Raw genomic sequence first — 15,766 nt, 5'->3', positions numbered from 1 at the left:
GCTATTACTGTCTCTCAGTGCACTGGGGTGCTGACAACAGCCATGGCCTGATGGGTCTTCAGAAACATTATGGATGGGGTTGGGACGAGGTTAGGAAAAGCATGTTCTCAAATCTGTTGTTATGGGCAAACAGGAAATAGAGATTACCGAGCTGTTTCAGAGACATGCCGTTACTTGTCTGTCTTCACTGGAGCCTGATCCAACAACAGTGAACACACCTGCATGTCCACACACACACACACACACCATTGAAACACAGACAGACACACACACACACACACACACACACACACAAACGCACGTGTAGACAGACACACACACACACACACACATAATAGGCCGGTTTGGCAAGGAAGTGTCGGTGGTGCTGGCCAATGTTGAAATACAACTGGTACCCAGGGCTTGGTGCCCATAGAGGAGTGCTGGAAACAGTGTTCATTATGCTTCTCCATACACGACACACAAACACGCACTGCCCAACCCAATACACGTGGTGTCTACACTACAGTACCTGGCCGTAATCCTGGCATGTGGTTCGTTTGACGATTCCGATGTCCTTTCACTTCTAACATGATGGATGCCGCCGCACAGAGGCCTTGCCTGGTAACCTTGAGAACGTTAGCTTAATCAGGACCACTGCCTGGGAGACGAGATGAAATGCCTCCTGAAAATACTTCAGAACATGCCCCGGTGCTCGGCTCTAAATCTGGCGCCCCAACACAGCTTTAATTTATCTGAGGTTGAGAACAGGTGCATGGTAAGCACTTAAGAATCAATGATGGGCTATTCATTATCTCCTTTCAGCTCAAACCGCTAACACAATCTCCACTCATTCCACGAAACCCCTAATTGAGTGCTTATTCCGTATGTTTCACCCATTTATCCAGCACGGAACCATGAATAAGGCCTGTTTTATGACTTCAGGACCTCTTCGCCCTGGACATGGAGCCGTACCGGTACAGCGGAGTGAACATGACGGGTTTCCGGATCCTGAACACGGAAAACTCTCAGGTGTCATCCATCATTGAGAAGTGGTCCATGGAACGCCTACAGGCCCCGCCCAAGCCAGACTCAGGCCTGCTGGATGGATTTATGACGGTACAGTTGAATCTGCTTACGGCTCCGTTATGCTGTGAATGCACAAACATGTTTATGGCAGTGCCCCCCACCCCACCCCCCCCTACCAGTTTGTCTCAAATGAACAAATCGATGGGAAGTGGTAAATTATATTGCTACACATGGCGTGTTTGTGATTTATTTTTTTAGGCACTATTTCAACCGTCATCCATTCGACGGTCAGTTTGTTGCAGTGGCACTTCCTTTGAGAAGTACAGCAAGGCACATGGCAAATGTAAGAGCAAGGGAGCCAGCAAAGAGGCTCTCTTGGAGGGCATCAGAGGCCAGGCAGTATCCCCCCAGTGTGGGGCTTTGGGGCTAGAGCTCCTGGGTCTAAATGCTCTCTGATGAGACACTGTGGATAGTAATGGCCATTTACCCGCACTCCGTCACTCGCCTCCGCTCCCCCAGAATCGTCTGGGAACCCTGCCAGAATATGACAATCTGTCAGTGTGTGGAGGGAGAGAGAGCAAATTGGACGAAAATTATGGCCTTTTTCGGGGCGCAGTCCAGAAAATCCAGCGACGAGGAGGTGATTTGAAAGTGGAAGGGAAAAAAGGGAGAAGCGAAGGCCGGGCATGGTCATTCAAGGTCCTTCGCGGCATCCATTTGTCTGAAACCGCCAATTATTTCCTTTAGCCGGGACGATGCAAAGTCTCCGGGGGAGACGCATGCCTGGGTTTTTCTGTTTGGTGTCTCTTTATAAGATGGCAGTAAATCTATGGTGAATCTTCACACGGACAGATGCAAGCGGGGACAGGAGCGCTGGCACGATGTCGGAGGCTGAAGGCAGTTTTACTTCGGTTCTGCTTACGGGCTTTACGGTGGCTCGGCGAGCTCTGTGTCGTCCCACTGTAGCATGCATAGCACCAGATTGCGCAAGGGAGCCGAAGCCCCTATAGACGTTCTGTCAGTGGTCACGGGGTTCCACATCGGGTCCACATCAGGGTCCACATCAGGGTCCAAGGGTCTGCGACCCTGCCTCCAGTGCACATGTTCTGCCGCGGCAGTAGATCAAATTCCGACCCGTTCCTCCACCGCCTTTCTGCCCGGTTCCCTATCCAATAAAAACAGAAATGTCTGAAAATATGTCTGAGAAGAATTATAGGTTTCCGTATAATTATTCAAAGCTTAATCGCTATAGGCCTTTATACACGTACACGCAATTGGATGATACAGTAAGCCCGAGTTTATTCGGGTGGCAATCAGCTCTGTCTTTCCAGAGAAGGACCTATTGTCAGATACAGGAAGCATTCCACCCCCCAAGGCAACAAGAATGGCGTATGTTTTCTTTGATTTCTCACAAGCTCATATGCGAGATAAAACAACACCGCCGTCATTCGTGTACACAAGGATTAATGAACGCAAGAATTAATGAAATGCACAAAAAGGTTAAACGCTGGATGTTGTTTTTGCAATTTTTTTTTTCTGGAAATGAATAGAATGTTGAATTGATTAATTAGGCTCGGCATGAATCATTTTGTCAGCAGCTAAAATGCATATTGATATATTGTATCTCACTGGACTAGAGCCTCTGCTAAATAATAAATAATAATGTCCATTGGGTTCTCTATAAGGCTTGATAAACTACTTCATTAGTGCGTTCTATTTATAAGCTAGTGATATATTCAACATTGATATTCCACTGAGGCTGAATCCCCAACGCCTCACTATACCCTATTTAGGCAACATTTGTGGTCCAAAATAGTGCACTAGATAGAGAGACATGCCATGTTTGGATGCTCCGTGACGTTCTTCTCCCCTAAGAGGATACAATCTAATGAATTAACATATTATACAGTTTCAGGATGAAAATTCAAATTAATATGAAATGATTTAAATGGTATGCAAATTACATAAGCATCTGGAGAAGAAAGAAAAAAAAATTGCTGATGGCAATGGAAGAAAAAACACACTAGTTTTTTTCCCACACGTTTTCACTTAGGAAGTTTGTTGGTAGTTTATTTCGAAGTTTATTCGTTTGGCGTGTTCATAAGAGGTGGGAGGTCAAATTACAAAGCAGTTTTTAATCCATAAGATTAAGATTACTTGCACAATCTACCTACTTAATGTCCGCTATCACACAACAGTAATCAGAAACAATGTGAATAGAAAATGGTCGCTGCAACAACCACAACCCAACTCCATTCAAAACAAACCTATAGATACATGCAGACTTGTCCTTTGTGTCTACTCACATACTGTATTATCATGTTGCTTTCCAAAAAGAAAACTAGAACTGCAAAATTATAGTTCTAGAATTATAAAATCTAGATAAGAAGCAGCAGCTAGCCCGTGGTGTGTGGTGGGTTTGCTGGTTCAAATCCCCCACTTGACAAGGAGAGAAAGGTGTCGTGGGGATTTTGAGAAAGACACTTCCCTCTGATTGTTCCTACAGGTCACCCTGGATAACAGTGTCGTCAAAATGTTTGAATTGTACATAAAAGTGGTTATGACCATTATCTGGGCCAGTAGCTTTTGGCCAATCAAACAGGAAGAGAGAAAATCTAATCATAAATCTCATGACCTTCTGAAGCATCCCTAGCACATCTGTTTCCCATCTCAACCCAGCGTCTCCCATGTTGTACTCCTCTGGTCCAACAAGCCTCCAGAACGCTTCGCTCTACCCAGTGGCCAGGCAAGTGTTGTGTAGCAGCTGGTTGCCAGGACGACGGCTTCCCAGGGTCACCTTGTGTTGTCGCAGGGTGATTGACGGACAGGGACAGGAGGAGGGCGACCATGGTCAGTCGCAGTAAAACACGGAGACACGCATACTCTGTCTGGCTCCCTGCACCGGCCCCCTGGATGAATGCAGTATATTGTATGAAAGCACCTTGACTCCCCGAGTCCCCTGGGTTAGGCTGACGGCGTCTGAATCCGCTCGGCATAGCGACCGGGGTGTACGTTCTCCTGTTACCCAGCCTGGGCTAGAAGCACGCGCACATCTTCATCCACCTTAGCAGAGTGTCATGTTTCGATATTTATTCATGACATGTTTGAATGCACAACAAGAGCTGGGTAATTAATTAAACCTGTGTGTGTATGTGTGTGTGTGTGTGTGTGTGTGTGTGAGAGTGAACGTGCGTGTCCGTTCAGTATAGTGAATCACGAGGCCACATTATTCTCCGCCCTCCAGGCGCTGGTATTGTCCCACAGTGCTCTCCGCCCTGTCGTCCCGGCGTCGTAAACAACGCAGCCATGTGCCCCGTGCTAACGAGGCTAAACGACGGCATTAAACCCACACAGGGCCGCGCCATAAACGCCCGTCAACAGCGCCGTCAATCCGACGCACCCATATGGCATTGCCGTGGCAACTTCGGTAATAACTGTAAAAGGGACGCATTGACACAGAACATAAACATGAAGTGAACATCTCTCTTTAGACACCAGGCACATGCATGTCTCTGTGTGTGTGTGTGTGTGTGTGTGTGTGCCTGCCACCGGGAGGGAAACCAGGAGGGGCTGTATGCTGGGCGGGGGGGTGCGTCAAGTCCTGGTGAACAGCTGGTGGAGGGAGGAGAGGCTCTGGCCTAGTAAGAGATGGAGGCGAAGATCCGGGTCCAGTGAGAGATGGAGGAGAACCAGTCCAGTGAGAGATGGGGGAGGAGAAACAGTCCAGTGAAAGATGGAGGCGAAGAACCGGGTCCAGTGAGAGATGGAGGAGAACCAGTCCAGTGAGAGATGGGGGAGGAGAACCAGTCCAGCGAAAGATGGAGGAGAACCGGTCCAGTGAGAGATGGGGGAGGAGAACCAGTCCAGTGAGAGATGGAGGAGAACCAGTCCAGTGAGAGATGGAGGAGAAGAACCAGTCCAGTGAGAGATGGAGTAGAAGATGAAGAAACCGGTTCAAAGCTGCAGTCTCCCTGATTAGCCACAGCAGACTGGGTGGGGGTGGGGGCAGTGCTGGGGGGCTTGGTATGAAGGCAGATTGCTGCCAGATTATTGTAAATCTAATTTGGCCGGGAACTGTCTCCGTAGTTTTCTGGCGGAGGACGAAGCCAGTTGGTAGACGCTGGGTTCTACCACTGAAGGCAGAGTGGTGGGAGATTTGGCGTGGACCCTCCCTGTTGCTCTTGTGGCTAGCTGCAATCTTCCAAACTCTCCGTGCCACTGTCCTTCCGTCCAGGCCTGAGGCCCTCGTGCGGTAACACGTTTGGAAGGGGAAATGGAACGCAGCCCTCTGGTTGCCATGGCAACACACGCTCTGTTGCACCGAGTCTGACCCAGACCAAACTCCCCTTTCCAAGTCGCCGTGGCATCGTGGATTGCGGCGTGCACCGTGGATCTTTTAGCCGTACCAGGGTAAAAAGCTGGAGACGGGGATAAGCTTCAGAGAGGGTTCTTTTTCTGCCATTACGGCTCCTCCGACTCCAGTTGGCAGAAGACAGCCTTTTAAAGCGAGCGACTGTGGAGAGCAGACACGCTCTGCCCTGCGCCGGACGCCACCAGCTGGGCTTGGCAGAGCATCAACGTTATTAGCAGCACACGCACCGCGCTGCAATGAACCTTTGTGTGACAGAGAACCGAAAGACAGAGAGAGAGAGAGAGAGAGAGAGAGAGAGCGGAAAGGAAAGAGAGAGGAGTGAGATGGGGGAGTGAGAGAAAAGGGAGGGGAAGGGAGAGAGACAGAGAAACTGCAGTCCTCTTAGCATTCAGCACCAGGCAAACAGGTGGTACAAAATAGTGTATCAAAGAGAATACCAAAACACCCCAGCGCCCCTCACGCACACGCACGCACTCACACACACCTTAAAGTGTATGCAGAGAAGGCTCCTGCTCGTCTTACGGAGAACTGTGGTGTGTGTTGGTTCCACAATGACTGGCTGGGAGTCATCATCAGCACCGAGGTGTTGTCATCCGCTGGGTCCTCCCCCTCTCCCTCCTCCTTCCCCGTCTGCGTTCGTCCATTCCTCCCCCTCCAGTCCTCCCCCTCTGTTGCTCTCTTCTTTCCTTCCGGTCCTTTCTCCCACCGGTTTGGTCCTGGTTGCTCCCTGGATGGGAGACCAGATGCTGCTGAAGGTGCTGTTGGATGGCCAGTGGGGTGGGGTGGGGCGCACTGTTCCCTCTGGTCTAAAGATCACATCCCAATGCTCCAGAGCAGTGATGGGGACGTTGCCCGTGGTAGACTGCCGTCTTTCGGTTCGGATGATTGGACGGGTTTGATCATAAGAATTAGGGGTGTCATCCCTGAGCTTCCTGTCTGGCCTGCCTAATGACCACGTTATCATCCTCTGGCTCTGATTGGACCATTCATCGCCTGTAACTATTCCCCGTGTCATTATAAAATGTGTTATGTAAGTCAGTCAGCTAGTGGTCGTCATGGTTACAGCTGTGGTCATCGGCGTGGTTTCAGCTGGGTTCGTTGTCGTGGTTACAGCTGTGGTCGTGGTATTTGTCGCGGTTACAGTCATTGTTATGGTCATGGACACAGTCGCGGTCTAATTATCTTTTCAGGTCGTCTGTTGTGTATTCTGTGGTGACAATATAAAACACACAAATGCCCAAATTGATATACACATATGTAGTCCTGAATACACACACACATACTGCCAAATGTGTTTTCATCCATTGTCCGTCTGTTTAGAGACACTGAAGTGTACATAGAATGTTTTCTTGTGGTGTATTTATTTGGCAGCTTTCTTTGTGGTCATTGGTTTGGGGTGACATTATATCGGTACTGTCCTCGTGCTTCGTTGGGCTGGTTTCAGGGAAATGAGCGTCGGAGCCAGCCTTCCACGGTCACATCTTGGCACACCGGACAGGGGTCACTTGGTCTGGAATTATTATAACATTTGGTGGCTCATTTTGGGGTGTTAATCCAAAGAGGGAATTGGCCTAATTCTGCTCCCACTGCCTCTCCCACTTCCATTCTTCGTCTCTGTAGCCAGATGGTAGAGACATAAGAAATGAACCACCAACTGTTAGCCCTATGACAGTAGCTCTCCCCTGTCCTGTACTCATCCTACTAAATAGCAGTCATTGGGAGACTCCCCTTTGAAGGAAAACACATAACCCAGCCTGGGCTTGTTCTTCTGGTTTCCCTGGCGCCCTCTCAATTTGTAATTGGGAAATCTGTGCTCTTCGTGACTTTAGCAGATGTGGACATTTAGGAAGAGTGATTGGGTATCATGCAGAGGGAGAGCGGGAGTGCTGGACAGGAGGAAAGTGACAACGAAAGAACGTGAGGCAAAGAAAGAGAAGTGGGGGAGAGAACGGAGAGAAAGGGGTGAGGGAGAAGAGAGGGGAGTAGGAGGCAGACGGGGGCGAAAAGAAGGTAGAAGAGAGGAGGAGAGGAAGAGTGTGCATGAGAGACAAGAAAAGGAGAAGGGGAAAAAGCAGGAGAGAGGACGAGAGAGAGGAGGAGCAGAAGGAGAGGAGGGAGGACAAGCGAGGCAAGAGGGAGAGTAGTATACAGGAAGTAGAAGGAGCACCTGGTACCTACACTGAGCTACTTAAAGTCCTGGTGCACAGGGTTAATTGAAATGGAAGGGAGGGCGCCTGGTTAAATACCCCTCTTAAATCAGAGACAGGCTGGGCAACGTGGCGCTAATTGGGCAGATGCCGCGGAAGAGGACTCCGCTGCCAATAACCCACCGTCCCCGGAAGGGCCTGGAAACGAGCTCTGGAATCTGGCAACACCCTTTGTCTGACTCTGTCAAGCAAACGAACACATGAGCTCTGTTCCCCCGTGGTGAGTGTGGAATCCCTCACCCACTCGGAGCGCTCTCGGCCAATTCAACACCGCCCAACCCAACCGCCCCACCGAAGCCCCCCACCCACCCACACACACTCACACACACGCCACCCCGCCCCACTTTCCCCTCCGTCTTTCGCTCAGTCTGTCAGGTTTCGTTTCTTCGTTCTCTCCCTCTCTGCGCACTTATCTCTCCCTTACCTCCAGGTAACAGATATTGTCGTTTTATGGTCTTGAAAATTCACTCAGACCGCAGTGAAAGTCTCATTCTGCCCGTGATGCTTCTGATCAGGCAGAGTTTGCCACCTATCCACAAGCCTATCTAGAGTTGATGTCACAGTACCTCCGTTAATCCAGAATATAGCCAATCACATCTTCCCTCTGGGCTTCAGTGAGATGGTTGCTGATCCTTCATTTTCCTTCATGTGGAGACCTAATTTCAGTCAGCAAAAGGAAATCAGTAATTTTAGTAAGCAAAGGCGATGATGGGCTTCTTCATTGCTTCGGTGTGTGGAAATGCAGTGTTATGAAGGGATTATGCCTCCGACACTCAAAGGAACTCATGAGAAAAACCACAGGAAAGGATATGGCAGAGTCGTCTCATCCCCACGTTCGGAGCCTGGAGCTCAACACAAAAGAGAGATGGGAGAGAGGAAGAGGGAGGGAGGAAGGCTGAGAAAGAGAGCGTGAGAGAAACAGAGAGAAGGAGAAAGAGAATGAAAGCGAGGGAGCCAGAGCTAAAGAGAGAGAGGGGGATAGGACAGAAAGGGAGAGAGATTGTTGGCAGGGAAAAAATACTCCTTCTTGTCACCCTGGGGCTGTTTCCCGCCAAAATGATCCACCACAGCCAATAGGGAGAGCTTTCGCCTCCTGTATGTTATCTGTTGACAAGCCTGAAACAGCTCTGACATTCTCCATAAATCACATTAATCACATGATTCACGTCGCATCAACAGTCTTTCCACGTTCAGAACAAAAGCAAAAGCTATGTACTTAAAGCAGGGGAACATCTCAGCAAGTCGGCACCATGTCCTATGGAGATGACCCGGATAAACTCACCTTGATTCGGGACAGCAGCTCTGTGCTTACGACAGAACCACACCAGCGTTACTAAAGGCTCTCTGGGATGACACAGTGACATGAAAGGGCGGAAAATGAGTGGAAACCTCAAACCAATGTGCAGCGACATCTCAGGACACAGACGTGGTTGACTCTTACAGTGGAGGTCCAAAACAGGATCCACACCGGTTCTGCTAGAAACAAGAAGAAGCGGTTCTGAATCCACTAGTGCTCCTGTGGGTTGTGATGTAACAGGCCATTTTGCAGCGTCAATGTACCCATTGTCCAATCAGCAGCCGATCCCCTGTGGAGCGTTCTGGCACCTTGGACAACAAAAAGGTTGGGACGCTGCGTAAAATGCAAAAATAAAAAACAGGATGCAGTGATGTGCAAATGTATCCTTATACTTAATTGAAAATAGTACAAAGAGAACAAATCAAATGTTGAAATGTTATTGTTTTTGGAAAGATACATGCCCCTTTTGAATTTGATGAGAGCAACATGCTTCAAAAAAGTTGGGACAGGGGCATGTTTGCCACTGTGTTGCATCAACTCTTCTTTTAACAATACTCTAAGCGTTTGGGAACTGAGGAGACCAATTGCTGTAGTTTTGAAAGTGGAATGTTTTCCCCTTCTTGAAGTAGGATTTCAGTTGCTCAACAATTCTCCTTTCTTGTATTTTTCGTTTCATAATGCGCCAAATGTTTTCAATGGGTGACAGATCTGGCCAGTTTAGTATCCGGAATCTTTTGCAACAGAACCATGTTGTTGTGATACATGCAGAATATGGTTTGGCATTGTCCTACTGAAACAAGCAAGGCCTTCCCTGAAAAAGACATTGTGTGAATGGCAGCAAATGTTACTCCAAAACCTGTGTATATTGTTCAGCATTAATGGTGCCTTCACAGATGTGCAAGTCACCCATGCCATGTGCACCAATGCACCCCCATCCTAACACAGATGCTGGCTTTTGAACTATGCGCTGACAAGAAGCCGGATGGTCCCTCTCCTCTTTAGTCCAGAGGACATTTCATCCACGATTCCCAAAAAGTATTTCTAATTCTGAATCATCAGACTACAGGATTGTTTTCCACTTCACCTCAGTCTTAAATGAGCCCAGGGAAGGCGGTGATGGATCTGGATCTTGTTCAGATATGGTTTCTTCTTTGCTCGGCAGAGTTTTCACTTGCATTTTCAGATGCAGTGATGTCATGTGTCCATAGACAATGGTTTTTGGAAGTGTTCCTGAGCCCATGCAGTGATGTTCACTACAGAATTGTGTCTGTTTTTAATGCAGTGCCGCCTGAGGGCCCGAAGGTCACGGCCATCCAATATTGGTTTTCAGCCTTGTCCGTTGCATTTTGAGATTTTTCCGGATTCTCTGAATCTTTTAATGATATTATTTACTGTAGATGATGAGATCTCCAAACACTTTGCAACTTTACATTGAGAAACGTTATTCTTACACTGTGGCTCTTTTTGCCTGCTCAGTCTTTTACAGAGTGGTGAAACCCTCCCCATCTTTACTTTTAAAAGACTCATGCTTTCTGGGATGCTCTTTTCATACCCAATCATGGTACAGTGTGGGGGTACATAAACCCCCTCTCCTAGACAGGGTGTCTCATGCCTCCATCTAGTCATTTTCAACTGGCCCTGGCTGCAAGGGATTTTCTTTAGGTGTTATTTCTAAAACTGTGCGCCCCGCTATTACAATGACCCCCTTTTACCGTGAACCTTCTAATGGTGCCCCCCCCCTGCATGTCCTGTGCATTTCCCTGTTTGTTTTACACAGCTGTGTTTGGCTTGCTGGGTAGTCAGCGTGAACAGGAGGTCAGCAGTAATCCCATTAGTGTTGATCAGATGTTTTACTATGACCTCATTACTGTTAATCAGATGTATATGGCAGTGTATAAACACAGACACATACACGCACTGTTTGTTACCTGATCCTTGCTGGGACTTGAAACTCAGAAATCCATATTTTCTATCACTTAACCAACCCTAACCTAACGCTAAGCTTAACCTCAATCTAACATTTGTGCTTAAACTCAACCCAGCCATGAAGCCTATCCCTGAAACTAGCTGGTAATGCGTAGAACTATAAGTAACCTCAAGGTTAACACTAATCACAATTTTGAGTTTTACCCTGAACCTAAGCCACGAACAGCACTTTTCCTAGTGGGGAACAGCCCAAAAAAAACTTGGGGATGCATTTTTCAGGTTGTACTCTCTTTGTGGGGACTTCTAGATTGTTTTCAAGTCAATTATGGAATTTGAACAGGGTTTCAATTAACCACAGTGTTGGAAAAGTACTTATTTTGTTGACCAATACCATGTAAAGCATTTTAGGCAACATTTTCTTCAACAGACATTTTATTCATGTTTTTATATATATAATTTTAATTATGTCTTAAGTTTATAGTGGTTAATTATTTATTAAATATGAAAGGAAATTGATTTCCCTGGAAGTATCAAGCACTCCAGAAAAGAAGGGAAGAAACAGGCTGACATTTAAAAAAATATACATTATTTTATCTGTGGCTGATATTTGTATTCTTGTTGGGATATGACTGAAATGTGTTTTTGTAAAAATATTTTATCAAGTTAATGAGCGTTTCGTATTATGTCTCAGTTGAATATCTTTAAGATATTTTAGTAATTTAAAAATATAAATGTAATTCTAATTAATCTAACATTCATCATCCTTTGGGTTGTTCAATTCAAATCTTAACTGAATTTCAATTATATTAGGAATTCACCCCAAGCCACACATTCCAAAAAACACACAGATGTATAATTGCATTGTAAACATACACACAGATACTTGCGAACACACATTCTAAAACACATGCCCCCACAAACACACACACACACACACACACACACTTCCATCACTGAGGCTACAGGTCTTTGTAATTTACTGGTTGCTGATGCTATAGTCATTAAACAGTTTTCCAAGATGGGATTAATAAAGTTCTACTCCACTGCATACCGGCAACACAATTACACCGCCATAAACCTTGTTTCAATAAATCATGCTGCTACAAACAAAAAAAAAGACATGATGTGATGGAAACAGAAATTGCGGGTAAAATTATGTAGAGAGAAACTGTGTTTGTTGGACAGGGTGGTCTGTCTCTGTAAGACGGGATAATGTGAAAAATGGATGTGCGAATGGATTCATACGCAAATATTGATAGATAAACCACGACCAGTGAACCTGGTTTTCACACAGTGATCGCTGCACTACGAAAAAATATCAAGGCTCTTATTCTGGCGTGATGACTAATGAGTGGCTGCTGTTTAAAAAATAAAAATAAATCATCCATAATAATCTCATTATGATAATCTGAACTTGCAGAGCGGCAAGACCACGCACTCTGTTTTGCGATCCGTTGGCGAGAGCGCGAATGCCAAAACGAGAGTTTTAATGCAACAGTTATTTTTGTGAGGAAGTATCGGTGAGGATGAAAAAACCCACATCAAACCTGGACTTTCTCCACTGTCTCAGTGTCGAGCCACGGCTCCTGAAAGATGAAGGCCAACCCAACTGGAAATAGGCCAGACCCAGGGGACTTAGCACAAACACACACACACACAAACAGAATAATGGAATTATACATCCAGGTGTGAATAGGGTGAGAATGTGGATGTGATAAAGAACACACACACACACACACATACACAGGCATACATGTGCACATACATTCATGTACATATTCTGACCTTCATAAGCACATGTAACACAAAAGATGCAAGTCGGTCTCACACACACACACACACAGGCACACACCCACACACAGACACACACACACACACACACACACACACAGAAGGCTCGTCTCGCAAGCTAAGCCCACTTCCCAGCGGCATGCCTCATCTGTCTAAGTCGGATGCAGTTTCCTCATTTAGAACAGGTGAACCACATACCCCCGGAGCTCGCTGCCAATGATGTGTGTGTGTGTGTGTGTGTGAGACTCTGGCAAAGACAGAGTACAAATCGTACGTGTGTGTTAGTCAGAAGGAAGCTGTGTTTCACAGAACTTTATGATGACACACTGACTGTGTGTCTCCTGCATAATGTAGCACCTCTGAGTGGGGCATCTCTGAGTGGGGCATCTCTGAGTGGGGCATCTCTGAGTGGGGCATCTCTGAGTGGGGCATCTCTGAGTGGGGCATCTCAGAGGGGGTCACGTCTCGGTGACCATTTCTCGGTTGCGAAGAATTTCTGAAAGGAACAGTAGAGATTTGGAGACATCTAGAAGAAAGGATGGAGCGAGAGGAGGGAGCAGGGAGAGAAAGGGAGAGGGAGTGTAGAGAGAGAAAGAAAGAGAGGGAGGCAGGGAGAGAGAGAGAAAGAAAGAGAGAAGGCAAGAGACAGAGAGAGAGAGGGAGAGAGCAAGGAGAAACAAATGGGAGAAAGGGAAAGAGAGACGGAGACTAACAGATGAAAAAGATAAAAGATTATCCAAAAAATCAAAGAAGGTGATAATGTTCACACTCGTTGCTTTCTCGTCCCTCTCTCTTCACGGAGCCGGACCTGAACCATTTTCAAACGAACGTCAGGAGAGAGAGAGAAAAGAGAGAAAGAGAGAGGAGGGCAAATAGAGATGAATAGAATGAGAGAGGAGAGGAAAGAGAAAAGAACAGAATGAGAGAGGAGAGGAAAGAGAAAAGAACAGAATGAGAGAGGAGAGGAAAGACAGAGGAGAGAGAGAGAGAGGAATAGAAAGAAAAAGGATGGGAAAGAGAAAGCATTTTAGAGCCACTGGACCCCACAGAAACACAAGCCTCACCCAAACACTGGAAATGATGCCAAAGCCTCAGGAAGTCCCCAAAATGGCAGTGCAGTTGTCTGTCCACAATGGCACAAGCCAAGAAACCAGAGTCCCACTGACACGGTTGAGCCAAGCCAAGACTGGGTGAAAACAGCAAGTTCACTCGGCCAATCACGTTTGAATGGTTGCAATCCCTGCAGGCTCCATCAGGCGGTGACGTGAACTTCTAACTGAGAGCTTTTGTAACTGTTTGCTCAGCTGTTTCACAGATGCCCATGGATGTAAGCATTAATCAAAGACAGACACACATTTTTCAGGATTGAGACACCAGTAGTAAGAGTCATGCACTTTTGCAAACTTTCTTAACTCTGTGTCTGTGTCTGTATGTGTGTGCCTTTTGTATCATACATGTGTTAGTATGAAACCAGACCATATAATGTAAATGTGGAATTTGGGAATTTTGGGAAGTGAGACAGTCTCTAATTTGCTGGAGAGTTCAACCCTCTCTATCAATTTAAGGATAAAGAACCTGAGATAAGAGGAAAGAGAGGAAAATGGATAGAGGCAACAAAGGAAATTACGAGAGGCAGAAAGAAAGAAGAGTTTGGAAAGTTAGAAAGAGAAAGAGAGAGATGGGAAAGGAAATGAGATAGATGGAGAAAAACTATGAAAAACATGCAGTCAGAACTACAGAGAGAAAGCAAGAGAGGGAGTGAGCGAGATAGAGACACAGATAAAAAAAAAGTGTGTGTGAGACAGAGACAACAGTAAAAGAGAGTTGTGGCAGAACAAAGGTTGGGGTTTTGGGCAAAGCTAGCTAGTGTTATTCTAAGCCCCTCTCTCTCCTCCCTGAGTCCCTGGTGGGCCAGGATTATTTTCACTCCGGGCGTTTTATAAAAGGGCCCCACAGGACCCCATAGCAGGCCTCTGTAATAAATATCAAGATTGTTCCTGGATTGTTGTGAAATTGAATTCCATCTGCCAGATCTGTGAGCCATCATCTCTGATTCTCTCCCTGTTGATCCCTGACGAGACCTAAATCGCATCCTAGTGCTGTGCTTTTCACCGGGGCCCACAGGACTCTGGGCAAATGTGGCGCACTAGGAAGGGAATGAGGTGCCGATTTTGGACGGCCACCCCGTCTATCTCATCTCACTTGGTGCTGGATTCTTCATTTTTGTTTGCAGTTAACATGGGAGCTGTGTGTTTGTGATGGACAGTGTCTCTGTCTAAATGACCTCAGTCGTGGTGTGGACATTTTTACCATGCAGTTATCATGTACTCTGTGTAGTTACTCACCTGCTGTTCCATGCGTTCTTACTTTGAAGGGTGCACATATTAATCATGTCCCTAGGTATAAACATCTGACTACGGTTCACTATAGGCTTTCCTATAAAAAAAAAACGTATTGATGAGTTAGTTATGAAATGTTTAATTAAAATCGGTTTCCTGTACAGGAGCTGATCGTGCCTTTCAAATAACAAATAATTCAGTCAGCATTTATTATGCTAATCGGCTGTGGCGGCGTCATCGACGTGAATGAAGCAGCAAATGAATTGAAGCCATTAGATGCAGATCACCATGGAACATCTCCGTTTATTATGGCCAGTGTTTTTTGCACACAACTGCATTTTGTATCAGAAAGTAGACCGACCCTGTAAAGGCTCATAAGTAGATGCACTACACTCTTTCTTTACAAATCCCTCTCACAGACATGTCTACCGTACCCCATCATATTTAACATTTACAGGAGTACCAACTCCCAGACCCAGGGTATGACTTGAGTTCTTTCCTCACCTTCCGCGTGGAACAATCTACAGAACACCCTAACATTTAAAGAATGTCTCCCTCTAAGTCCATGTAGGGACCTCTTAATTAAGGGTTCTGGGTTTTCCTTACAGCATTCAGTAGGATTGTTCAGTGTGATTATTGTGGGTTTAATATTGTTATTTTATAAAGTTATGTAATGGTCTGGCCTGGCCTGGTTGTTTCTGTAGACCTCACCTGCCAAAAAAGCTGTGGTCTCACTCTCTGTTTAAATATATATTCACGCACCACAAATAATGGAGGAAAAAAAACACTTCTGGCTATAACCCTAGGACACTAGAGGATGTGTGTA

General features: G+C 46.3%; 1 protein-coding gene across 3 annotated transcripts in view; it reads left to right on the top strand.

Annotated features, from left to right (window-relative positions):
- Window positions 1–15,766, top strand: part of LOC105021682 (glutamate receptor ionotropic, kainate 2) — a 90,525-nt gene that overhangs the window by 42,653 nt on the left and 32,106 nt on the right. For all 3 annotated transcript variants that reach the window (XR_002197841.3, XM_010889493.5, XM_034297031.1), the window contains exon 6: window positions 925–1,098. Coding sequence is in view for 2 of the 3 variants with exons in the window: in XM_010889493.5 (XP_010887795.1) it covers window positions 925–1,098 (174 nt within the window). In the remaining variant the exon portion in view is untranslated. The remainder of the gene's footprint in view (window positions 1–924; window positions 1,099–15,766) is intronic.

The sequence above is a fragment of the Esox lucius genome, chromosome 14 (assembly GCF_011004845.1).
Source record: "Esox lucius isolate fEsoLuc1 chromosome 14, fEsoLuc1.pri, whole genome shotgun sequence".
In the NCBI taxonomy this organism is placed as follows: Eukaryota; Metazoa; Chordata; class Actinopteri; order Esociformes; family Esocidae; genus Esox; species Esox lucius.
The sequence above is the reverse complement of the archived record's forward strand: the minus strand, read 5'-3'. Positions and strand labels throughout refer to the sequence as shown.